Below are 27,136 nucleotides of genomic sequence, written 5' to 3'. Positions count from 1 at the left end.
CTATTGAGGTATGTGAGTTCTTTATATATTTTGGATATTAGCCCCATAGCAGATAAATGATCTGCAAATACTTTCTCCCATCTAGTAGGTTCTTCATTTTATTGGTGGTTTCCTTTGCTGTGCAGAAGCTTTTTAGTTAGATGTGGTCCCACTTGTTTACCTTTGCTTTTGTTGCCTTTGCTTTTGGTGTCAAATCCAAAAAATCATTGCCAAGACCTATGTCAGGGAACTTACTGCCCATTTTTTTCTAGGAGTTTTTATGGTTTCAGGTCTTACATTCAAGTCTAATCCATTTTGTGTTATTTTTGTGTATGGTGTAAGATAGTGGTCCAGTTTCATTCTTTTGCATGTGGCTGTCCACCTTTCCCGACACCATTTTTTGAAGAGATTGTCCTTTTCCCATTGTATATTCTTGGCTCCTTTGCCATAAATTAATTGACCACATAACTATAGGTTTATTTCTGGGCTCTGTTCTGTTCCATTGATCTATGTGTCTGTTTTTATGCCAGTACCACATTCTTGATTACTCTAGCAGCTTTGTAGTATAGTCTGAAGTCAGGGAGTATGATGTTTTCAGCTTCATCTTTCTTAAGATTGCTTTGATTGTTTGGTGCTTTTGGGGTTCCAATCACATTTTAGTATCATTTGTTCTATTTCTATAAAAAATGCCATTGGAATTTTAATAGGGATTGCATTATATCTGCTTTGGGTAGTGTGGACAATGACAATTCATAAGTAAGGAATACTATTGCATTTATTTCTGTCTTCACTTTCTTGCACCACTGTCTTACAGTTTTCAGTTTACAGGTCTTTGATCTTGGTTAAATTTATTCCTGGGTATTTGATTCTTTTTGATGCAAATTAAACAGTATTGTTCTCTTAATTTCTTTTATGAAACTTTTCACTGAAGACTTCTTTCAGGCAGAAAATGTAGCTAGCAGGTTATAGAAAGGTTTAGATAATCAACTCATAATGGATTACTAAGGGAAACTGGGAGGACTGGGAACCCTTCTTGGTCTTTGGGGTCAACATCAGAGCCTTCCCTAACACATACCATGTTGCCCTCAGAGTAGACCCTGAGTCGTCTAGACAAGTGGGTTCATTCTTGTGTTTTCATATTTGTAAACTGGGATTTATAGAGAGGGAACCATTTAACAAAAAGGCATACATATTTTTCTGATCAAGTTTGAGGATATCCCCTATGGGGTTATTACTGTCTTTAATGTTCTGTTAACATGATTTATATACCATTCAAGATAACAATAATATATAGTTTATGTGTTCATTTTCTTACAGGTTGCAGAAATTTTATTCCAAACTGCCCAAAATGCGGGAATCAATTTTGACACTGTGTGTGGAGTACCTTATACAGCTTTACCATTGGCTACAGTTATCTGTTCAACCAACCAAATTCCAATGCTTATTAGAAGGAAAGAATCAAAGGATTATGGTAAAATAAAAGTAGTATAAACTTTAAGTTGATATGTAACCTAATAATAGAATTTTTTCATCTTCTGGGCACTGATGTTTTACCAAAGTCACCTTGAATATTCTTCATATGAAGGTCCTTTAGAATTGGTTAACTATTACTGTAAATCACCTTCCTTTCCTTTAGATTCTAGGGGTGAAATGTTTTGTATTGACTTAACAATTTAAAAAAAAAATGCTTGTTTTGCCCCGCATGTATGAAACCCAACATTTTTAACCAGTCCTTCCCTTACCAGCAGAATGTTCTAAGAGATTGTACTTTCCTAATATGTTTGTTTATAATTTAAACTGCATAAAGAGAAATGCCACATAAAATTCTCTAAATGAAGATATTTTTTTCATGAGTCCTTGGCAGGAGGTTATCAGGTGTGTGTTTTATACATATGAGCTTGCTTTAAAAACAAAACAATCTAGGGATGCCTGGCTGGCTCATTTGGGAAAGCATGAGACTTCTCATCTTGGGGTCTTGAGTTTGAGCCCCATGTTGGGTATAGAGATTACTAAAGAAAATAAATCAATCTAAAAATATTGGAACTGACTTCATATTTTTTCTTATTTGATTACATTAAGGAATTAATAGGTCTTTTTGCGTTATGTTGGTGTGATAGTGTTTTTAATAGAGTCCTTACCTTTTACAAGCTGCATTTAAAATTTTTTTATGATGAAAATCATATGATATCTGGAGTTTGCTTCTAAAAATTGTAGAGGGAGGGAAGGGGGGGTGGGGATGTAGCTGAAACAAGATTGACCTTGAGTTAAGTGGCGAAGTATTTATGGGTGTTTGTTATACTTTTTTTCTAGTATTGTTTGAAATTCTCCATTTAAAAAAGCCTGTATGAGTCCTGCCCATTAGGAAACTGTCGTTTGTCTTTATTATGTTTTTAAAAATATTTCTTAGGGGGCGCCTGGGTGGCGCAGTCGGTTAAGCGTCCGACTTCAGCCAGGTCACGATCTCGCGGTCCGTGAGTTCGAGCCCCGCGTCAGGCTCTGGGCTGATGGCTCGGAGCCTGGAGCCTGTTTCCGATTCTGCGTCTCCCTCTCTCTCTGCCCCTCCCCCGTTCATGCTCTGTCTCTCTCTGTCCCAAAAATAAATTAAAAACGTTGAAAAAAAAAATATATTTCTTAGAATAATACCAGCAATTGTTAAATATGTATATAAGTATCATAGGCTTATGTACTAGTCTAAGCTGATTCACTTCAACTTGCTCTTTCAAGGGGAGGAAAGGAATGGGCAAGGGCAAGGATGGTACCTGTGATAAAGCTCAAACATTGGGCAAATTGCTCACCAATTCTTAGGTTTCAAAGTAAGACAAATTTGGTAGTAGAAACTATAAAATGAGTCTATAAAGTCTATAGCCTTAGATACTTAACATTTTGTAGATTATCTGAAAGTAGTCTATAGTAGGGGTTGGAGTGGGGAAGTACATTCACTCACATTGCATTGTATATTCGTAAAGGTGTAGTGATCTAAATGGTTGCTGAATATTTTTTTTCCTGAATTTATTTCTCAAAAGGCTAGTTAGTTGATCTTGAGTAGTGAACTTGTTTGTTGATGGAAGAAAAAGGAATGATTTCATTGATGGTACTGGGTTATTGTTTCATAACTTCTTGATCTAGGTCGGTTATCTTGCATTAAGAAACCCCATATTTGAAATTTTGATCATGAACATGTTAAGTGGTCTATTTACACTATAAAGTAATTTGCTAGTTTTACTGAAAATATTCTATACATGTAACTTTGGCAATTTTCAGATACAGGGACACTGAACAAAATGGTGTCATGGCTCATTGAAGGTTTGTCAGGAATAAAGTTAAAGTAGCTCTAAAGTAGATTATCAGAAAATAAGATTTAGATCATCCACCTCTTCATAAATACATGCTAAATTTATAATGTAAGATACGTCTTGAGTTGGCTGAAATATATAATTTTAAATTGAAATGATTGTTTTTTTTTTCCTAGGTACTAAGCGTCTTGTAGAAGGGGCGGTTAATCCAGGAGAAACCTGTTTGATCATTGAAGATGTCGTTACCAGTGGATCTAGTGTTCTGGAAACTGTTGAGGTTCTTCAGAAGGAGGGTTTGAAGGTCACTGATGCCATAGTGCTGCTGGACAGAGAGCAAGGAGGCAAAGACAAGTTGCAGGCACATGGGATCCATCTTCACTCAGTGTGTACATTGTCCAAAATGCTGGAGATTCTCGAGCGACAGAAAAAAATTGATGCTGAGATGGTCGAGAGAGTGAAGAGATTTATTCAGGAGAATGTTTTTGTAGCAGCTAGTCATAATGGTTCTCTCCGTTCTGTAAACAAAGCTCCCGCTCCTGGAGAACTCAGCTTTGGTGCACGTGCAGAGCTGCCCAGGGTCCACCCAGTTGCAGCGAAGCTTCTCAGGCTTATGCAAAAGAAAGAGACTAATCTGTGTCTGTCTGCAGATATTTCAGAGTCTAGAGAGCTGTTGCAGCTAGCTGATGCTTTAGGACCCAGCATCTGCATGCTGAAGACTCATGTAGATATTTTGAATGATTTTACTCTGGATGTGATGAAGGAGTTAACAACTCTGGCAAAACGCCACGCGTTCTTAATATTTGAAGACCGGAAGTTTGCAGATATAGGAAATACAGTAAAAAAACAGTATGAAGGTAAGTATTATTTAGGAATCTACAAAAATACAAATTTAGCTCCAACTGTCTGAAGAACTAAAGGAAATGCACTGGCTCACATCACAGAGTCCGGCCATAGAACGGTCTGTTAAGCGTGGTTAGATCTAGGAGCTCAAGTGCAAGTCCTTGGACTTGCCTTCTTGCCATTTTTTAGCTCTGCTTTCTTCTCTCTTGACTTCTTTCTCAGGTAGACAACACTCCTCATTCCTACCCCAAAGTAATCACTCAGGCCTGGGTTATAGAATACCTTTATTAGCTTGGTAATATATGCCCCACTTCTGGTGATGTGAGGTTGTTAACTATAAATTTTTTGAACCAGAGTGTGGTCAAAGGTAGTTTCCCCATAGAAAATGGGTGTGCTGATGCCAGAAGAAGGGGCTGCAGGTCCTAGGCAGACAAAAATGACAGATGTTGGCCCTGGCAGAACACACCTAGTTCTAAATATTTGAAAAATGAAAATTGCAGGTATGGGAAACAATGAAATAGAAGTGTAAAGTTGTAACATTTGCTTTTGGCCAAAAAAAGATCTGTTGGTGTGCTTTTTTGGTTGTTAAATAGGAACTCAAAGCCAGGTATATTGGTTGAGAAAGAAAAACTATTTCTATCCATTATTTTATGCAAGTTTCTGTCATTGTATATGACAGCTTTTTTTGTTTAAATAATAGGATAAAATGTCTATTAAAAGGTTAATGCTTATCAGCATCTTTAGAGATAACAATTTTTCTTAAAGTAATAACATGTATGCGCTTAAGCTGTTTCTTCGGGATAGATTTGTGTATGACTTTCTTCCTGTGCTTTAAGGTGTTCTACTGGGGCGCCTGGGTGGCCCAGTCGGTTTAGCGTCCAAGTGTCCGACCTCAGCTCAGGTTATGATCTCCTGGTTCTTGGGTTTGAGCCCTGCATCGGGCTGTGTGCTGACAGCTCAGCCTGGAGCCTGCTTTGGATTCTGTGTCTCCCTCTCTCTCTGCCCCTTCCCCACTCACACTCAGTGTGTCTCTCTCAAAAATAATAAACATTGAAAAAATTTAAAAGGGTGCCTGGGTGGCCCAGTGGGTGAAGTGTCTGACTGTTGATTTCACCTCAGATCATGAGCTCAGTATTTGTGGTTGAGCCACACATCGGGCTCTCTGCTGACAGTGTGGAGCCTGCTTGGGATTCTTACTCTCCCTCTTAACCCCTCCCCACTTGTGCGCTTGTGTGCACATGCGCGCTCTCTCTCTCGTACATGCGTGAAATAGATAAACTTAAAAAAAAAAAAAAAGATCTTCTATCATCACATTGCTTAGTTTTGACACGTTTACATACTGTTTTTTCAGAAATCAATTAGGGGTATTGCTGTCAGTTTTTTTTTTTTTTTTTCTTTAACGTTTATTTATTTTTGAGACAGAGAGAGACAGAGCATGAACGGGGGAGGGTCACAGAGAGAGGGAGACACAGGATCTGAAGCAGGCTCCAGGCTCTGAGCTGTCAGCACAGAGCCCGACGCGGGGCTCGAACCCACGGACCATGAGATCATGACCTGAGCCAAAGTCAGACGCTTAACCGACCGAGCCACCCAGGCGCCCCATGCTGTCAGTTTTTAAAATGAATACAATTGCCTGCTGAAATTAAGAGACCTAAGGAACAAGTAGAACTTTTGAGAGATAGTAAAGTTGCTGAGAGATTCCTGCAGAATGAAAATTTGTCATCTTCAGGGGAATTTCAGAATGTTGGTATCTTTGGCCTCAAATGCCCATCTTCACTGGAGTCCCATTTCTTTTTTCTTTTTAAGTTTATTTAGTGTGTGTGTGTGTGAGTGTGAGTGAGTGAGAGAGAGAGAGAGAAAGAAAGCGAGTGGGGGAGGGGCAGACAATCCTAGGCAAGGTCTGCTCTGCCAGCACTGAGCTCAACGCAGGGGTCTATCTCATGAACCATGAGATCATGACCTGAGCCAAAATCACGCATTGGACGCTTAACTGTCTGAGCCGCCCAGGTGCCCCTGGAGTCCCATTTCTAATTACATAGGTTTTATTGGTGGTCAGAAGTCAGCCTGCAAGGAAAAGCAGTCTTAATTAGTGTTATTGATAAACTAAGTGCAGAAATTGTAAGACATTTTTCTCATTATGATCTTTTAGCCAGCTACCAGGTGAATAGTTTTTCATAGATGGAACCATAGGTCCACTGATGAGCACTAAAATTTTTGAAGTGCTTCACTATGACATTAGCATGTTACTTGGAGATTATTTCTTACTGTAGTTGGTTGGGCAAAAAGTTAGTGGTTTTTATTTGAAAACTTACATTTTTCTTTTTCTTTTTTTTTTTTGCCTTCTTAGGTGGTATCTTTAAAATAGCTTCTTGGGCAGATCTGGTCAATGCTCACGTGGTGCCTGGTTCGGGGGTCGTGAGAGGCCTGAGAGAAGTAGGCCTGCCTTTGCACCGGGGGTGCCTGCTCATTGCAGAAATGAGCTCTGCTGGCTCCTTGGCTACAGGCAACTACACGACAGCAGCGGTAAGTGACAAAATGGCTGGGGTGACAGGGGGCCCAGGCTGTTGTGCTAGAAGTTACAGGGGAAGAAAACATCTGACATTTAAGATTTATGGAACCTCTGCCAAATTAAAAAAAAATCAAGTGTTGTTAGGGTGACAGTAATGCTAGGTGGCTAGAGTTTCCTGATAATAGCATTTTCTATCTTGTAGTGGACACTTAAGAGATATAAACACTGAAATATAAATATTTGGTTAAATATCTACCTATTCTTGGTCTTTAAGATACAATTGGTTTTTTTTTTTTTCATTTTGCCATGAGTTGAAGTTGAAAGGCTTCTTGCCAGACTTGCAGTTTCTCAGAATCCCCTAGGTCCCACAGAAATGCACGTTCTCATGACAGCAGCCCAGATGAAGTACTTTTATCTTTTTCAGTCTTTGCTATTGATTGGTATTGGGTGGGAAAGCTGTAAACTAGAGTTTGGACATACTGTTTTCTCCAGTAACTCCCCCATTTTTGAAAGTTCTTATAACACTACATGTTAATACCCAACCCCTACACCTACACACCAGAATAAAATTGAATGGATAATTATTTAGTTAAAAAGTTTCTTTACAGGGGTGCCTGGGTAGCTCAGTCAGTTAAGTGTCTGGCTTTGGCTCAGATCATGATCTCCCATTCTTTGAGTTCGAGTTCCGCGTCAGGCTCTGTGCTGACAGCTTAGAGCCTGGAGCCTGCTTCAGATTCTGCGTGTCCCTCTCTCTCTGTTTCTCCCTGCTTGTGCTCCGTCTCTCTCTCTCAAAAAATAAGTAATCATTAAAAAAACCAAACTTCCTTTATAAATATGTTCAAGACTATTACTTTTAAAAGTAATAAAATTTTAGTAAAATGTTAATTTTTAAGCGGGAATTTATTATATTATTTCAAAGACTGGAACTCTGAAAAAATCACATGGCCCTCGGGCCAGGTTTTAACCTCACCCCTATATTGAACATAAATGTGATTTCCCAGATCTCATAGCGGAGGGTCCATGAATCAGTGCTAATATTTGGCACTGGGGTTCTGGGTCTGCCTCAAGTACAAGACATGGCTTGATGGGTGAGAATACTTGGTGGCACGAATGGAACAGTATGAGCCTCATGGAAGAGCCTTCTATAAATGTGAGGAAATGCTATAGAAATTGTGGAGATCAGTTATTGGCAAACGTAGATGAGATTTCTTTAGCCCTTGACAATATGGTAGGTATCTGGATATGGAGTAGTACCCTGTGTGGGTAGGAATTAGTCTTCAGTTTGGTTTCATATCATCATAAATGTATTCTAGAGTACTTTCCACATACCCTTTTTAGAAGTAGGTGGGTTCTCAAGCATGATCATGCAGCATCTCAATTTTAGATGCACATGGTATAGGATTCTGTAATGTTTTTAAGGTATGATTAATTGGGAGAAAGGGTTATCTCAGGGTCTTATTAGATAAAATATAGAGAGTCATAAATTACTTGTTTTAGATATAATGAGTTTAATATCAGGTGAGATAAGACATACATAAAGTAGAAGTTTCTTATTAGTTAATAGAATCAAGTTTTTACTTGTAGAGCTGTTACTCTGTGTAATTAACTACTTTCTTGTAATCTGTGTTACGTTCCTTATAGGTTAAAATGGCTGAAGAGCATTCTGAGTTTGTGGTTGGTTTTATCTCTGGCTCCCGAGTAAGCATGAAACCAGAATTTCTTCACTTGACTCCAGGAGTTCAGTTAGAAGCAGGAGGTAAATCTGTTTATTGGTCATGGTTTTTCCAAAATGCTTCTTTACCCACATTAAAATTTTGTTATTACAAAGTTACTAAAGAGAAAGCTTGTTCGCCCAGAACAGTAACGAATGAGCCCTTTGGCTTGGTAATCCTGACCTAGATGTGCAAAATAACTTGCAGGCTAATTTTAGGGTGAAAGTTTAGAGTTACTTTTTGTTGAAATATGCCTAGAAACTGATAATTTTAGTTTAGTCTATCCCAACTAATGTTCTGAATATGCTGCCATAAAAGGTATTCTATGATCAAGGAAGAATGCTCTAAGCTAACAAAATCCAACATTTATTTCTTTGTCAGAGGACTTTGCAGAACTGTTGACATGTTAATGCGTATTGTGCCTTCTGAGTGTGGAGATAGATGGTTCTTTCACATCTCCCAAACATAAAACACTTTCAGCAGTCTGAGAAAAGTAGTTATAGTGGAAAAACAGGACAAACACAGTCTGTAGTGAAGGGAGTGATCTGGGTTATAAAAATATGCATTTTTTTTTTAATTTTTTTTTAACGTTTATTTATTTTTGAGACAGAGGGAGACAGAGCATGAATGGAGGAGGGTCAGAGAGAGACACAGAATCTGAAACAGGCTTCGGGCTCTGAGCTGTCAGCACAGAGCCCGACATGGGGCTCGAACTCACAGACTGTGAGATCATGACCCGAGCTGAAGTCGGACGCTCAACCGACTGAGCCACCCAGGTGCCCCATAAAAATATGCATTTTTAAATGTCCTGTGGGACTCAGTAAAATGGCTTTGGTTTTGAATGGGGAAGAAATGATGACCTAGAAAAATTTTTCCTGGATTTATTTTTGTCCAAGAAAGATTGCTTATCACAGGTAGGGGAGTTCATTCTATCCCGTTTTCTCTCTCTTTCCTTCTTTATGGGTTAGTCTTAAGAAGTTGGAGTTGGAAACTATGAGTAGGGTTCTTCTTAGTTAGCAAAACTATTTAAAATGACAACAGCTGTGCTTGTCTCCCCTCAGTGCAATTTGTCAGGTGTTCAAAAGGTACCTGTGAAAATATTGTGAGCAAAGTAGGTTTTGTATTAGTCATTCTTGTATACATCATGCTCATCTTTCCATTGCACCCTGCATTCCCCAGTCTAGCTTTCCCCTCCAATTGGTGTGTTACGTATCCTTCGAAACCTTTGGCTTTGTATATACTCACATATGCAGGTAAAGTTTAGGAGAATGTTTTCTGTATATGTGGCTATATTACATTTTTACATCCAGAGTTAACCTTTTAACAACTACATAGTGTTTCCTAGTTATAACTGGGCTAAAATTGTTTAACCATTTCCCCTGTTGATAGATTTGGACTGTTGTACAAACAGTGAACATTATTGTATATATTTTTGCACATGTGGAGTATTTCTGGAATATTCTTCTAGGCTAAAAACTCCTTGAGGATGAGAACTCTTTCTGAAGATTGCATATCCTCCAGCACAATGCTCCTGTGCTTCATAAATGGTCTGTAAATACTCGTATAAATGTTGAAGGAGTGAACAATACGCTGTATAAGAACAGTTGAAAGGGTTGGTGTGACTGAGACGATAATATGAGAACGTGATGATTGAAGGTATGAGTTTGGTAAACCTTGGTTTTCTTTTTAAACCCTGACATACTAGGACTAGTGGATTCCCGTTAGGTCCTTCAAGGTTAATTATTTTATATAATACAACCATACTTAAGGAAGGTGCCACCTTTTGGGGGTTTGGTGGTTTGTTTTTAATTGTGTACTTTAAGCAGAAAACATTATAGAAAGTTAATCAGGAAGAAACTCATAGGCTAATGAAAATTCAGGTAAGTGAATGAATGGCGGCTGAATCCGTGGGGTTAACAAGTATTGGGGGTTTTACAGATTGTATTTGCCACAGAGCAGGCTGCAGCAGAATGACTCACCCAAGTTTGCGACAGCTGCCTTAGTGGTGGACAACTTTGACATTTTAATTTTGCACTAAATGTTTTGAGTCAGATTTGGATTTCTGGCCCTTCCATTTAGCAGCCATGTATGTTTGGACAAGTCACTTCACTTCTTCTGGTCTCATTGTCAAGTGTAAAATGGGAATAATAACAGCGTTGACCTCTTACAGTTGAGAGGCTTACATGAGATAGTGATGTATAGAATGCACTTCACCCAGTGCTATGCTTGTCAACTGTTAATGTTCATTATAAGCCGCCCTAATTCTTTGACTAAAAAGGATCTAGGCTTTTAGGAACATTTAAAGCATCTTGGATTTGAAAGATAAGCCATTTAGCAGAAGAGTTCAAGAACAACAAAATTTAAAAAGAAAAATGTGGGACTCTGGTTCAAGATGGTGATGTAGGGAGATCCTGAACTCCCCTCCTCCCACTAACACACGGAGTCTACAGCTGTGCATGGAACACTTTCTCTGAAAAAAATCCTAATGTCTGGCTGAGCAAGAACTGTGTATGTGGCAAATGAGAAGAAAACCACATCGAAGTGGGTAGGAGATGCTGGGACTCAGTCTCACCATAAAGCAAACTTAGGAGGGAAGTCAAAACTTGGAGCATCTCCCTGAGGAGTGAAGGAGTTGAATTGCACATCAGGTACTCCCAACTTTTAAGACTTATACCCAAGAGACACAGTTTTGTAAACCAACAGGGCTTATATCCATAAGGCTAGTGGGTGGCTTAGTCGATTAAGCGTCCAACTCTTCATCTCAGTTCAGGTTTTGATCTCGGGGTCTTAAGTTCAGGCCCTGCATTGGGGTCTGCACTGGGGTGAAGCCTACTTTAGTAATCTTAGAAATGTCTCTTAAAGGGCTCAGAGATAGCTGATGGTGCCCAGACTTTAAGTAAAAAAAGGCTCATTTGCTACTGTTAACGTGCTGCCCTAGGGGCAGGCACCTAATTTAACACATACGTTTGAGAGCCTACTACAACACTTGTCGGGGACAGAGACTGGTGAGCGCCATCTTCATGCTCCTCCCCTGACCACACTGCACAGTACCAGTATCTCCCAGAAGGGAGTTTTTACACATACCTGGTGTCCTGATTTTTACACCTGCTGCCAAGGTGTTCCCCTTATTTACTCGGATTCACTATATGTATTTGATTTTAAATTGGGATTTAAATAAAAACTTGGAGGAAAAAAAGTAAAAAAAAAGTTAAAGACCAGGAAGACTCTTAAAAGCAGCAAGAGCAAAACAACTCCCTTGTATGTATACAAGGGAAGCCCCATAAGATTAAAGATTATCTGTAGATTTTTCAGCAGAAACTGCAGGCCAGAAGAGTGGTGAGAGATTCAAAGTGCTTGAAGAAAAAAAATCTTCCAACAAAGAACTCTCCTCAGCAAAGTTTGGAATTGAAGTATAAGAGAGTTTTCCAGAATAGCAAAAGCTAACAGAGAAGTTCATCATCCCTAAACCAGCCTTATAAGAAACTATTAAAGGGGTTTTTTTAAGCTGAAACAAAAGGATGCTAATTGGTAACAAGAAAACATATGAAAGAATAAATCTCACTGGAAAGGCAAATAGAAGTAGATTAAATGAACTTATTAAAAGGAATTATTTATTTGAGAGAGAGAGAGTGAGCATGAGTGGGGTAGGGGTAAGAGAGAATTCCAGGCAGTCTCCATGCTGACACAGTACAGAGCCCGATGCAGGGCTCGAACTCACAAACTGTGAGATTGTGACCTGAGCCAAAATCAGGAGTCAGATGCTTAACCGACTGAGCTACCCAGGTGCCCCTAGATTAATCCCTTTTAAGTTAAAAGACAAAAGTAATAAAAAAAAATTCTTTAATTCTTGTAGTTACAATTATAAGATAAAATGTGATATTGAAAATGTGAAAGGGAATAAAAATGTAGAGCTTTATTATTATTATTATTTTTGAGTTTATTTTGAGAGAGAGCACAAGCGGGGGAGGGGCAGAGAGAGGGAAAAAGAGAGAATCCCAAGCAGGTTCCACATTGTTAGGGCAGAGCCTGATGTGGGGCTTGAACTCACAAACCGTGAGATCATGACCTGAGCCAAAATCCGGAATCAGACATTCAACTGACTGAGCCACCCAGACACCCCCCAAAAATGTAGAGCTTTAGAATGCTGCCAAACGTAATTTGTTAAAATAGATGTAAGTTGTTAAATGTAAGCCTTATTGTAACAACAAAACACATCCTTAATTAGATGCACAGGATAAAGAAATCCAAGCATACCACTTAAGAAAGTCATCAAATTACAAAGGAAGAGAGCAAGAGAAGAACAGAGAGCAGCCAGAAAACAATTTAACGAAATGGCAAAAAGTATATACCTAACAAGAATTATTTTATGTATGTATGTATGTATGTATGTATTAGAGTGTGGGGGAGAGGAAGAGAGAATCCATGCTCTGCACGGAGCCTTATGCAGGGCTCGATCCCACGACTCTGGGATTGTGACCTGAGCCAAAATCAAGAGTTGGATGCTCAAGTGACTGAACCACCAGGGCTCCCCTTAACAATAATTACTTTAAATGGACTAAATTTTCCAGTCAAAAGACAGAGTGGCTGAATGGATTTTAAAAACCAGACCTATCCTTGTGCTGGCTATAAAAGACTCCATTCAGGTAGAAGCAAAGTATAAGAACTCACTTCATACATAGACTGAAAATAAAGAGATGGGGAAGATATTCCATGCAAATGGAAACCAAAAGAAATAGACCCTTCTCAGACCAAATAGACTTTCAAACAATGACTAATGAGAGACAGACTAAGGCATTACATGATAAAGGAGTCATTCCAACAAGAGGATGTAACATTTGTAAATCTTTTTGCATCTGGCATAGGAGCACCTAAATATATAAAGCAAATATCAATAGGCCTAGAGGGAGAACTAGTAATACAAGAATAGTAGGGAATTTTAATATCTCACATCAGTAGATAGACCATCCAAACAGAAAGCCAGTAAAGGAACATCAGCTTAAAACAACACATTAGATGAGATGGACTTAACAGATATATACAGAACATTCTGTCCAAAAGCAGAATAGAGGTTTTTCTCAAGTGCACATGGAACATTCTTCAGGGTAGATAGCATGGTAGGCCACATAATAAGTCTTAAACACCAAAACCAGATAAGAATGCCACAAGAACAGAAAATTAAAAGCCAATATATTCCTGATGAACATAGACGCAAAAATCCTCGACAAAAGAGCAAACTGAATTCAGTGATATCTTAAATGGATTATGCACCATGGTCAGCTGGAATTCTAAGGACACAGGGATGGTTCAGCTTCTGCAAATCAGTGTGATATACTACATTAACAAAATGAAGGGTAAAAATCATATGATCATCTCAACACATGCAGAAAGAGCATTTGACAAAATTCAGTATCCATTTATGATAAAGGCCTAAGGTGGCTATAGAGGGAACATACCTCAACATAATAAAGGCCATGGATGACAGGCCTACAGCTAACATTGTATTCAGCAGTGGAAAGATAAAAACTTGCCCTCTTAAATCAGGAACAAGACTTGGATGCCCACTTTTACCACTCTTATTCGACATAGTACTAGATAGAAGTCCTAGCCACAGAAATTAGTCAGAAAAAAGAAACAAAAGTCATCCAAATTGGAAATGAAGATGTGAAGCTGTCAGTCACTATTTGCAGATTATATGATATTATTATATAGAAAACCCTGAAAGACCACCAAAAACAGGTTAGAACTAATAAACGAATTCAGTCAAGTTGCAGGATACAAAAATCTTGCATTCTCTGCACTTAATATCCTACTGTCAGAAAGGGAAATTAAGAGCATCGCATTCACAATGGCATTAAAGAGAATAAAATACCTAGGAATAAATTTAACCAAAGAAGTTGAAGGCCTGTATACTGAAAAATGTAAGACATTGATGAAAGAACTGAAGAAGATACAAATAAATGGAAAGATACTCATGCACATGAATTGAAAGAATTAATATTGTTAAAATGTCCATACTACTCAAAATATATCAACAGATTCAGTGCACTCCCTATCAAAATTCCAGTGAGATTTTTCACTGAAGTAAAATAAACTACCCTAGTACTTGTATAGAATCAAAAAAGATCCCAAATAGCCAAAGCAATCTAGAGAAAAAAGAACAAAATTAGAGGTTTCGCACTCCCTGATTTCAAACTATAATTACAAAGCTATAGTAATCAAAACAGTATGGTAGTGGTTTAAAAACAGACACAATGATCAGTGGAATACAGAAGAGAGCCCAGAAATAAACTCATGCAAATATGATCAATTGATTTATGACAAAGAAGCTAAGAATATACAATGGGGAAAGGACAGTCTCTTCAATAAAATGGTGTTGAGAAACAGATGTTGGCGAGGATGCAGAGAAAGAGGATCTCTTTTGCATTGTTGGTGGGAATGCAAGCTGGTGCAGCCACTCTGGAAAACAGTATGGAGGTTCCTCAAAAAATTAAAAATAGAACTACCCTATGACCTAGCAATTGCACTAGGCATTTATCCATGGGATACAGGTATGCTGTTTCAAAGGGACACATACACCCCCATGTTTATATAGTAGCACTATCAACAATGGCTTAGCCAAAGTTTGGAAAGAGCCCAAGTGTCCATCGATGGATGAATGGATAAAGAAGATGTGGTATATATATATATATATACAATGGAGTATTACTCGGCAATCAAAAAGAATGAAATCTTGCCATTTGCAACTACATGGATGGAACTGGAGGGTATTATGCTAAGTGAAATTAGAGAAAGACAAAAATCATATGACTTCACTCATGAAGACTTCAGACAAAACAGATGAACATAAGGGAAGCAAAAATAATATAAAAACAGGGAGGGGGACAAAACAGATGAGACTCATAAATATGGAGAACAAACTGAGGGTTACTGGAGGGGTTGTGGGAGGGGGGATTGGCTAAGTGGGTAAGGGGCATTAAGGAATCTATTCCTGAAATCATTGTTTCACTATATGCTAATTAATTTGGATATAAATTTTAAAAAGTTAAAAAAAATAATAAAATGGTGTTGAGAAAACTGGACAGGCAAAAGGATGTAACTGTGTCACTGTCTTATACCATACACAGAAATTAATACAAAATGGATTAAAGACTTGAAATAAGGCTTGAAACCATAAAATTCCTGGAAGAAAACATAGGTGATAAGCTCCTTGACATCAGTGTTGGCAGTGATTTTTCTAATCTGACACCAAAACTAAAAGCAAGAAAAGCAAAAATAAGTGGAATGATATTAAACTATTCTGTACAGCAAAGGAAATCATAAACAAAGTTAAAAAGCAACTTACTAAATGGGAGGAAATATTCACTAATCATATATCTGATAAAGTGTTAACACCCAAAACATATATTAAACTCATCATGTACATCAATAGCCAAAAAAATAATCCAATTAAAAAATAGGCAGAAGATCAGAAAAGGCATTTTACACAGATGGCCAACATGAACAGATGCTTAACATCACTAATCAGGGAAATGCAAATCAAAACCACAGTGAGATATCACCTCACACCTGTCAGATTGGCTACTATCAAAAAGACGAGAAGTGTTGGTAAGGCTGTGGAGAAAAGGGAACTCTTGTGCGCTATTGGTGGTACGTAAATTGGTATAGCCAACATGGAAAACCATGTGAAACTTCCACAAAAAGTTAAAAATATATGTCAATCAGCTCAGAGCAGGGAGCCTGCTTCTGCTTCTGTGTCTCCCCCCCCCCTCTCTGTTCCTCCCCTGCTCTTACTCTATCTCAAAAATAAATAAAGATTTTAAAAAAATATATATATATATGTCAATACTACCCAAGGCAATCTACATATTCAATGCAATACCTATCAAAATAACACCAGCATTCTTCACAGAGCTAGAACAAACAATCCTAAAATTTGTATGGAACCAGAGAAGACCCCAAATAGCCAAAGCAATCTTGAAAAAGAAAACCAAAGCAGGAGGCATCACAATCCCAGACTTCAAGCTGTATTACAAAGCTGTAATCATCAAGACAGTATGGTACTGGCAGAAGAATAGACACTGAGATCAGTGGAACAGAATAGAGAACCCAGAAATGGATCCACAAACGTATGGCCAACTAATCTTTGACAAAGCAGGAGAGAATATTCAATGGAATAAAAACAGTCTCTTTAGCAAGTGGTACTGGGAAAACTGGACACGACGTGGAAGAATGAACCTGGACCACTTTTTTACACCATACACAAAAATAAACTCAAAATGGATCAAAGACCTCAATGTAAGACAGGAAGCCACCAAAATCCTCAAGGAGAAAGCAGGCAGAAACCTCTTTGACCTTGGCTGCAGCAACTTCTTATTCAACATGTCTCCAGAGGCAAGGGAAACAAAAGCAAAAATGAACTATTGGGACCTCATCAAAGTAAAAAACTTCTGCACAGCAAAGGGAACAGTCAGCAAAACTAAAAGGCAACTGACAGAATGGGAGAAGATATTTGCAAATGACCTATCAGATAAAGGGTTAGTATCCAAAGTCTATAAAGGACTTCTCAAACTCAACACCCAAAAACTAAACAAGCCAGTGAAGAAATGGGCAAAAGACATGAATAGACACTTCTCCAAAGAAGACCTCCAGATGGCCAACTGACACATGAAAAAATGCTCAACATCACTCATCATCGGAAATACAAATCAAAACCACAAGGAGATACCACCTTATACCAATCAGAATGGCTAACATTAACTCAGGCAACAACAGATATTGGTGAGGATGCGGAGAAAGAGGATCTCTTTTGCACTGCGTAGGAACACAAACTGGTGCAGCCACTCTGGAAAACAGTATGGAGGTTCCTCAAAAAATTAAAAATAGAACTACCCTATGACCCAGCACTAGTAGGTATTTATCCAAGGGATACAGGTGTGCTGTTTCGAAGGGACACATGCATCTAATGTTTATAGCAGCACTATCAACAATAGCCAAAGTATGGAAAGAGCCCAAATGTCCATTGATGGATGAATGGATAAAGAAGATGTGGTGTATACGGAGTGTTACTCGGCAATGAAAAAGAACGAAATCTTGCCATTTGCAACGACGTGGATGGAACTGGAGGGTATTGTGCTAAGTGAAATTAGTCAGAGAAAGACAAAAATCATATGACTTCACTCATATGAGGACTTTAAGAGACAAAACAGATGAACATAATAAGGGAAGGGAAACAAAAACAATATAAAAACAGGGAGGGGGACAAACCATAAAAGACTCTTAAATATGGAAAACAAACAGGTTAGTGGAGGGGTTGTGGGAAGGGGGGTGGGCTAAAAGGATAAGGGACATTAAGGAATCTACTCTTGAAATTGTTGCACTATATGCTAACTAAACTTGGATATAAATTAAAAAAATAAAAATTTAAAAAAATTTAAAAAAAGAACTGTCTGACCCATTAATTCCACTTCTGGCTATTAATCCAAGGAAAACAAAACACTAACTCAAAATGATATGTGTACCCCCATATTCATTGCAGCAGTATTTATAATAGCCAAGATATGGAAATAACCTAAGTGTCAATGGATGAATAGAGATGTATACGTGTGTGTGTGTGTGTGTGTGTGTACCATGGAATATATATACACACAATGAAATATTATGACATAAAAATAATGAAATTTTGCCATTTGTGACAACATGGATGGACCTTGAGGGCATTATGCAAAATGAAATAAGTCAGAGAATGACAGATACCATATGATCTCACTTGTATGTGGAGTATAATACTAGAACAAGTTTCATAGATAAAAAGAATAGACTAGTGGTTGCCAGAGGCTGGGGTAGGAAGTAGGTGAAATGGGTGAAGGGTGTCGAAGGTGCATACTTCCAGTTATAAAATAAGTCACAGGGATGTAATGTACAGCATGGTGACTATAATTAGTAATACTGTATTTCATATTGGAAAGTTGCTAAGAGAGTCTTAATTCTTATCACAGAAAAAAAATTTTTTTGTAATTAAGGTGATAATTGTCAGGTAGTCAATGTGATGACTTGGCAGTGTATACAAATACCAAATCATTAATTTTGTACACCTGAAACTAATGTTATATGTCAGTTATACCTCAATAAAAAAATATTCATCATAGCATTGGAAGTCCTGCTGACAGCATTTAGGCAAGAAAAATAAAAGTCATCTAAATTGAAAAGGAAAGAAAGTAAAACTCAGTAGTTGCAGATGACATGATACTATACACAGGAATACTTCAGAGATAGTGTGGCTTCAGTTCCAAACCAGTGCAATAAATAGTGCCAATAAAGTAAATATTGCCAATAAAGCAAGCCAAGTGAAGCTTTTGGTTTTGCAGTGCATATAAAAGTTGTGTTTATACTGTAGAGTATTAAGTATGCAGTAGCTTTATGTCTAAAACAACAAAGTACATACTTTAACAATACTTTCAATTTTTTTAACGTTTATTTTTGAGAGAGACAGAGCATGAACGGGGGAGGGTCAGAGAGAGAGAATCCGAAACAGGCTCCAGGCTCTGAGCTGTCAGCACAGAGCCTGACGCGGGGCTCGAACTCACAGACCACGAGATATGACCTGAGCCGAAGTCAGATGCTTAACTGACTGAACCACCGGGGCGCCTCTAAAAATATTTTATTGCAGGAGCGCCTGGGTGGCTCAGTCAGTTAAGCCTCTGACTTCGTCCCAGGTCATGATTTCACAGTTTGTGAGTTCGAGCCCCGTGTCAGGCTCTGTGCTGGCAGCTCAGAGCCTGGAGCCTGCTTCGGATTCTGTGTCTCTCTCTCTGCCCCTACCCCGCTCATGCTCTGTCTCTCTCTCAAAAATACATAAACATTAAAAAAAATTTTTTTAAATAAATAAAAATATTTTATTGCTGAAAAGCTAACCGCTATCTGAGCTTTTAGCAAGTTGCAATCTTTTTGCTGGTGCAGAGTCTTGCCATGATGTTGATGGCTGCTGAGTGATGGTGGTGGTTGTTGAGCATTAGGGTAGCTGTGGCAATTTTTAAAAATAAGACAGCAGTGAAGTAAGTTGATGGACTCTTTCATGAACAATGCTCTCTGCATGCTCTCTGGAGCATGCAGTGCTGTTTGATAGCATTTTTAACCACTAAAAATTGGTGTCAGTCCTTTCAAACCCTGCCATTGCTTGATCAACTAAGTTGAGGTAATATTCTGAATCCTTTGTTGTCCTTACAACAGTCTTCACAGCATCTTCACCAAGAGTAGTTTCCATTTCCAGAAACCATGTCTTTGCTCGTCCATTAGAAGCAAGTAACGGGGCGCCTGGGTGGCTCGGTCGGTTGAGCGTCTGACTTCAGCTGAAGTCATGATCTCTTGGTTTGTGAGTTCAAGCCCCATGTCGGGCTCTGTGCTGACAGCTCAGAGCCTGGAGCCTGCTACAGATTCTGTGTCTCCCTCTCTTTCTGCCCGCCCCCCCCCTCTCAAAAATAAACATACATTTAAAAAAACTTTCTTAGAAGCGTCATGTGTTATAGTTTTATCCGGAAACTGCAGCAATTCAGTTGCCTCTTCAGGCTCCACTTCTAATTCTAGATCTCTTGGTGTTTCTACTACATCTATAGTTACTTCCTCCACTGGAGTCTTGAGCCCACAAGGTCATCCATCAGGGTTAGAGCCTGTGAATGCTGGTATTTTGACCTCTTTCCATGAATCACAAATGTTCTTAATGGCAGCTAGAATGGTGAATCCTTTCCAGAAGATTTTCAGTGTACTTTCCATCAGAGGAATCACTGTCTGTAGTAGCTATAGCTTTATAAGACCTATTTCTTAAATAATAAGACTTGAAATTTGAAATTACCATTTGATCTATGGATTTAGAATGGATATTGTATTAGCAGGCATGACGACATTGATGTCATTGTACCTCTCCAACAGAGCTCTTAGGAAATCAAGTACATTGTCAGTAAGCAGTGATTTTTGGAAAGGAATCTTTTTTTCTGAGCAGGTCTTAACAGTGGGCTTAAAATACTCAGTGAACCATGTTGTAAACAAATGTGCAGTCATCCAGTCTTTGTCCCATTATAGAGCATAGGCAGAGAAGATTTAGCATAATTCTTAAGGACCCTAGGATTTTTCAGAATGGTAAATAAGCATGGTCTTCAGGTTAAAGTCACAGACTACATCAGCACCCAACAAACTTTGAAACTTTGAAGCCAGGTATTAACTTCTAACTATGAAAGTCCTAAATGGCATCTTCCAAAAGAAAGCTGTTTCATCTACGTGGAAAATCTGTTGCTTAGTGTAGCCACCTTCACTAATTAATGAATTATTGATTACCTGAGCTAGATCTTCTGGATAACTTGTTGCAGCTTCTACATCAGCACCTGCCTCTTCACCTTGTACTTTATGCTATGGAGACGGCTTCTTTCCTTAAAACCTCATGGGCCAACCTCTGCTAGCTTCCAGCTTTTCTTCTGAAGGTTCCTCACCTCTCTCATCCTTCATAGAATTGAAGAGAGTTAGGGCCTTGCCCTGGATAAGGCTTTGGCTTAAGGGCTGGTTCAGTCTTTGATCCAAATCACTAAAACTTTCTCCATATCAGCAATAAGGTGGTGTTGCTTATCTTTCATGTGTTCGGTAGAGTAGCACTTTTACTTCAAGAAATTACTTCAAGAATTTTTCCTTTGCATTCACAGCTTTGCTGTTTGGTGCACGAGGACTAGTTTTCAGCCTGCCTTGACTTCTGACATGACTTCCTTGCTGTTCTTAGTCATTTCTAGCTTTTGATTCAAAATGAGAGACATGCAACTCATCCTTTCACTTGAACACTTAAGAGGCTATGTAGAGTTATTAACTGGCCTGATTTCAATATTGCTGTGTCCCAGAGAATAGGGAGGCACAAGAAGAGGGAGAGAGATGCTGGTGGAGCAGTCAGAACACACATTTACTAATTTCACCATCATATATGGGCAGTCTGTTGTGCCCCACAACAGTTATGTTAGTAACATCAAAGATCGCTGATCACAGATTACTATAACAATGATGAAAAAGTTTGAAATATTGTGACAAGTACGAACATGTGATAGAGATACAAAGTAAGCACAGGCTATTGGAAAAATCAAGTCAATAGACTTGTTGAATACAAGGTTGCCTCAAACCTTCAATTTGTAAAACAAAACAAAACAAAACAAAACAGTATGTGCAAAGCACAGTAAAGTGAAATGCAGTAAAACAAGGTATGTCTCTACAGAAAATCTGAGAGTCCACCAAAAAATTACTAGAATAAATGAATTCAGTAGAGTTGCAGGATACAAAATTAACATGCAGAAATGAGTTGTGTTTCTATGTACTAATAATAAGCTATCAGAAAGAGAAGAAAACCCATTTACAATTGCATCCAAAGAAATAAAATACCTAGGAATAAATTTAACCAAGGAAGTCAAAGACCTGTACTCTGAAAACTGTTAAGACATTGGTGAAAGATTTGAAGATGATACAAATGTAAAGTATTATGTGCTCATGGATTTAAAGAATTATAAAATGTCCATACTACCCAAAGCAATGTACAGATTCGGTACAATCTCCATCAATACCAATGATATTTTTTACAGAACTAGAACAAAGAATCCTAAAATTTGTATAGAACCACAAAAGACTTTGAATAGCCAAAGCAGTCTTGAGGAAGAGGAACAAAGCTGGAAGTCTTATGCTTCCTGATTACAAAGCTATAGTAATTGAAGTAGTATGTTATTGGCATAGAAACAGACACATAGATGAATGGAACAGAAGGGAGAGCCCAAAGATAAAGCCACTCTTAACCTCGTCAACCTATGACAAAGGAGACAAGAATTCACAATGGGGAAAAGATAGTCTTTTTATTATTTTTTTAAATGTTTATTTATTTTTTAATGTTTGTTTTTGAGAGAGAGAGACAGAGTATGAGCTGGGGAACGGGCCAAGAGAGAGGGAGACACAGAATCTGAAGCAGGCTCCAGGCTCCGAGAGCCCGACGTGGGGCTCGAACTCACAAGCCATGAGATCATGACCTAAGCGCAAGTCAGACGCTTAATTAACTGAGCCACCCAGGTGCCCCATAATGTTTATTAGAGAGAGACAGAGTGTGAGCAGGGGAGGGGGCAGAGAGAGAGGGAGACACAGAATCTGAAGCAGGCTCCAGGCTCTGAGCTGTCAGCACAGAGCCCAATGCGGGGCTCGAACCCATGAACTGTGAGATCATGAACTGAGCCAAAGTCAGATGCTTAACTGACCGAGACACCCAGGTGCCCCAATAGTCTTTTTAATAAGTGGTGCTGAGAAAACTGTACAGCTACATGAAAAAGAATGAAACTGGACCACTTCTTAAATCATACAAAAATAAATTCAAAACGTATTAAACTTGAATGTGAGACCTGAAGTTATAAAACTAGAAGAAAACATAGGCAGTAAGCTCTTTTAGCACTATATTTTTGACAGGTCTCCTTAGGCAAGGGCAACAAAAACTAAAATAAATGGGATTGCATCCAACTAAAAAGTTTTTGGACAGTGAAGGAAACCATCAAATAAAAGGTACCCATTGAATGGGAGAAGGAATTTACAAGTAGTCCTATATCAGATAAGAATAAAAGGTTAATATCCAAAATATATAAAGAACTTAAACATTTTATTAAAAAATGGGCAAACGACTTGAATAGACATTTTCCCAAAGGAGACAGGTAGATAGTGGTCAGCAGGTAGACGAAAAGATATCAGCATCACTAATCATCAGGGAAAATACAAATCAAAACCATAATGAGATAATACCTCATGCCAGTCAGAGTAGCTAATATCAGAAAGACAAGAAATAACAAGTGTTCACCAGGTTGTGGAGAAAAGGGAACCCTAGTCCACTAGTGTTAGTAGGAATGTAAATTGGTACAGCCATGGTGGAAAACAGTACTGGTTTCTCAAAAAATTAAAAATAAAGCTGTCATACAATCCAGGAATTCTAGTTCTGGGTATTTATCAGAAGGAAAAAAATCCCAGTTTGAAGAGATATATGCACCCATATATTCATTGCTGCATTATTTACAATAGCCAAGATAAGGAAGCAACCTAAGTATCCATCAATAGATGAATGGAGAAAGGTGTGATATATATCTATAATGGGAAAAAAAGGTGAAGTCTTGCTATTTGCGACATACTGAGGGTATTATGCCAAGTGAAATAGGTCAAAGACCAGTACCTGATGATTTCACTTATATTAGAATCTTGAAAAATCAAACCAAACAAAGCAGAAACAAACTCATAGATACAGGAAACAAAGTGTTAGTTACTAGTTGAGGGAGCAGTTGGGGAATGGATGAAATAGGTGAAGGGGGGATTAAGAGGTAAACTTCTAGATATAAAATAAACCATGGAGATGTAATGTATAGATATAGTCAATATTGTAATAACTATATGGTGACTGATAGTAACGACTTATTTTGGGGATCAGTTCCTAATGTATAAAAATATCGAATCACTATGATGTACACCTGAATACTAGGGTATTCTGTATAATTATACTTAACTAAGAAACAAATTATTGGGTTGCCTGGGTGGCTCAGTTGCTTAAGCCTCCAACTCCTGATTTCTGCTAAGGTCATGATCTCATAATTCATGAGATCAAGCTCCACATCAAGTTCTGCTGACAGTCTGGAACCTGCTTGAGAGTCTCTCTTTCCCTCTATGCCCCTCCCCCACTCATTCTTTTTTCTCTCTCAAAATAAATAAACAAACATGAAAAAAAACCAAGTGAAAACAAATTGTGATAGAGTAAGAAAGGCAGTAGTCAAAACTAAGAATTGGGATTTGTACATAATCTGGTACTTAATGGGTGCAGAAAGGCTCACTTTGGCTGTGGTCAGATTAGAGGTTTGTGAGGAATTTTTCAACCGTGTCACAGTGATTCTAAGACGTATAGTATAAATGTCTGATTGCAAGGTCAATTTTTATTGGGTTTGCTATTTTGGTAACGAACCTTTTTTGGCAACATAGAAGATTTATGGTTTTTTGATACTGTTAACCTATAAATGCTCTAAAATTAGACATTGAAGAGGAGTTGGCTAGCATCGTTCTCTGCCCTGGGGGTCTCTGGCCTATCCAAAGAGTCACTTCACCTGCTTTTACTCACTTGCTGTCCAGCCGGGGCGTGGAAAGCAATGGCACATACTGATTTAAAATTGGCTAGGTACTTGACAAATTTCATATTAAAAAAAAAATTGGTTAGGTACTTTTTCAGAAAAGTCATGATCAGTTTCTTGATTTTTTTTTTTTTTTAATGTGTTATTAACGAACAGTGACTTTGGTGTTTTTGCAGGGGATAATCTTGGCCAACAGTATAATAGCCCACAAGAAGTTATTGGCAAACGAGGATCTGATATCATCATTGTAGGCCGGGGCATAATAATGTCATCAAATCGTCTGGAAGCCGCTGAGTTGTACCGAAAAGCTGCTTGGGAAGCTTATTTGAGTAGACTTGGAATTTGAGTGTCTTGGATACATGTTTGTGAAGACCTTGAAGATACATGGTCTCCTGAGAAGCGTGGCGTGAAATAATAAGCAGCATTTAATGGATTGGATTCTTTCATGGGTTCTGTGTTGGAGTGACTTCTGGATTTCTAACAGTCTTTAGGAAATAATGATGAGTAATCACTGCGTTGTTACTATAATAAATTTATTTTCAAGCTTTTTTTTATTGAGATTGATGTTGGTTAGGCAGTCACAGTCCTGCCTGTGTTGGGATCTTTCATATTTGAAAGATCAGACTTTCTTTTAATTGTTGTGACACAAAAATTTTAAGACATCAAAAGGCCCAAACCGTTGTAGTATTTCATGTGCCTTATGTGATGCCCAAATAATATTTAAATATTTGCTGTTCTCCTTTTCTATTTAAAAGTGATAGTCGAGGTATCCATAGGGAAATAGGAAGTGGGGAAGGTGATGGTAACTGCAACCCTGAAGCCAATATCTGACTTTCATTTCGATCACAGGCAGCAGTTATGGACCTGTGCTGAAGCAGGCAGAGCTTCCTCATGCCTTATTGGATTACAAGTGGACAAGCTGCTCTTTCATTTGTTTAAAGACAATAGTCAAGACATATAAGGTTCCATTTGAAGGTTTGCTCAGATCCTGCACAATTATCCCAACTACCCTGGACAAGGAAGTCTGCCTTCACCAGAAATAGAAAGGAGCCCAGCAACAGAGCTGACGCTGTTACCAACATTTCTGGGTTTCCACTGAGGTGTAGGGCCAGGGACATGCACCTTCACAGGCCCCACCTGCACGCATGTGCCATAACCAGTTGAGCAGCCCCTCTCTGGTCCCAAATACACTATTTTTCCCACCAGTTCTTCTGAGTTTCTGCACGATCCCTCTTTTCCAGTAGTGACAGAGATTTGCCCCCATTCTATATATTTCTTTTCATCTTTTCAGGAACAGTCTTGGGAGTAAAGGGTACGAGCTCAGATGCCCATTTTGAAACAGGTGGCCCCACCCTGTATGTTCAAGGTCTTGTTTAGGAGGGTCAGTGTGGCAATTGCAGCTGAAGGCTCTCCGTCCTTAATCCATCAGCGTGTTGAGAAGCATGCTAAGAACTACTGAACTGGTAAGATATGTTTTTCAGATACAATGAGACATCTTGGGGTGTCCCATTCCCGCTGGGTCACCTACACCCGGCCTTCACAGGTATAAGCTCTGGCCACATCAGTATACTAGCACTGCCTCTTCTACTGAAGCTCATCCAAGACCCACTAGGTGATGAAATTAGAGGCCCTGACCATGCATTTAAAATGCAAACTCTGGGCTCCACCAGAGATGCTGCCTCAGATTTGGGGTAAGGCATTTCTAACAAGTGCTTCCTGTGATTCTGATGTTTGAGAAGAAGCCCAGCGGTTTTGCAGGCCTTTTATCTAAGCAAAAACCCCACCTGGACTCAAAACTTTGGAACACAAACTGATTCAGATAAATAACTTGGCTATCTCAGAAACTATGAGAGTACTTTTCAGCTTGGAAGTATTTTGGAGACATTAGATCATGTAGCCCTTTCTTAGTCAAGGCATATTTACGGAACATAAGTACTGAGCATTATAACCTATCCTAGTAACAAAAGGGAACAGCCTTCACAGGGCACCCAGAACACGTGTAAGACTAATGGAGTGGAGAATTCTATCCCCTGGCTTCTTCCAGTATTCTAGGCATTTAGTAATGCATAAGCCAATTGCTTTGTAGTGCTGGAAGTACCTAAGAAATCTGGTCTGGCTCCATTACTGTTCAGCTACAGGAGTATAGACCCAGGATGGTAACGAAATCCACTCACTGCAGCTTGTGGCTAACACAGTCCTGGAGTCTCAGTCCCAACTCAACCTTAATCATTGATTGTAGTTACCTCTAGGAAAAGTCCCCTAACGTAGCCCCTAGGGACTGACAGAAGGCACCTTCAATGTTACTTCCTCTCAACTCCCATTCACCCATCTCTCTGAAGAAAATGGCTGCTGGGTTCATTCAGGTAAGGCCTAGAAGCATGATTACAGGCTCTGCCAATATCTCCAAGGAAGAGAGCAGGTGCCAGGTATTGTCTCCATTAAGGTAGAAGAAGGAACAATAGTGAGGAGGCTCAGGACTTGTGGAGGAGTGTGTGTGTGTGTGTACATCCCAGCAGGTCAACTGGAGTTTCCTTGGCTAGGGAGGAACTGAGGTTTCTGACAGAGATTATCCTAGTTACTGTAATGCTGGCCCTTAGAAGTCTGTAGGCCTCCTACCAGCCACAGGTTTGCTGTTCTAGGAGCATCTGGCCCACC

General features: G+C 38.8%; 1 protein-coding gene across 3 annotated transcripts in view; it reads left to right on the top strand.

Moving 5' to 3' along the window:
• The window catches only part of UMPS (uridine monophosphate synthetase), a 67,143-nt gene that overhangs the window by 7,908 nt on the left and 32,099 nt on the right, over nucleotides 1–27,136 (top strand). The window contains exons 2-7 of one of the 3 annotated variants that reach the window (XR_009262129.1): nucleotides 1,297–1,450; nucleotides 3,449–4,126; nucleotides 6,460–6,635; nucleotides 8,263–8,377; nucleotides 9,802–10,981; nucleotides 24,658–24,768. Coding sequence is in view for 2 of the 3 variants with exons in the window: in XM_058731098.1 (XP_058587081.1) it covers nucleotides 1,297–1,450; nucleotides 3,449–4,126; nucleotides 6,460–6,635; nucleotides 8,263–8,377; nucleotides 24,658–24,827 (1,293 nt within the window). In the remaining variant the exon portion in view is untranslated. Of the gene's footprint in view, nucleotides 1–1,296; nucleotides 1,451–3,448; nucleotides 4,127–6,459; nucleotides 6,636–8,262; nucleotides 8,378–9,801; nucleotides 10,982–24,657; nucleotides 25,036–27,136 lie in introns of those variants that run through there. The other 2 variants (XM_058731098.1, XM_058731099.1) reach the window with 2 other exon arrangements.

Source organism: Neofelis nebulosa, chromosome 5, assembly GCF_028018385.1.
Source record: "Neofelis nebulosa isolate mNeoNeb1 chromosome 5, mNeoNeb1.pri, whole genome shotgun sequence".
Lineage (NCBI taxonomy): Eukaryota > Metazoa > Chordata > Mammalia > Carnivora > Felidae > Neofelis > Neofelis nebulosa.
Note: the sequence above shows the minus strand (reverse complement) of the source record. Positions and strands in the feature narration are given on the sequence as shown.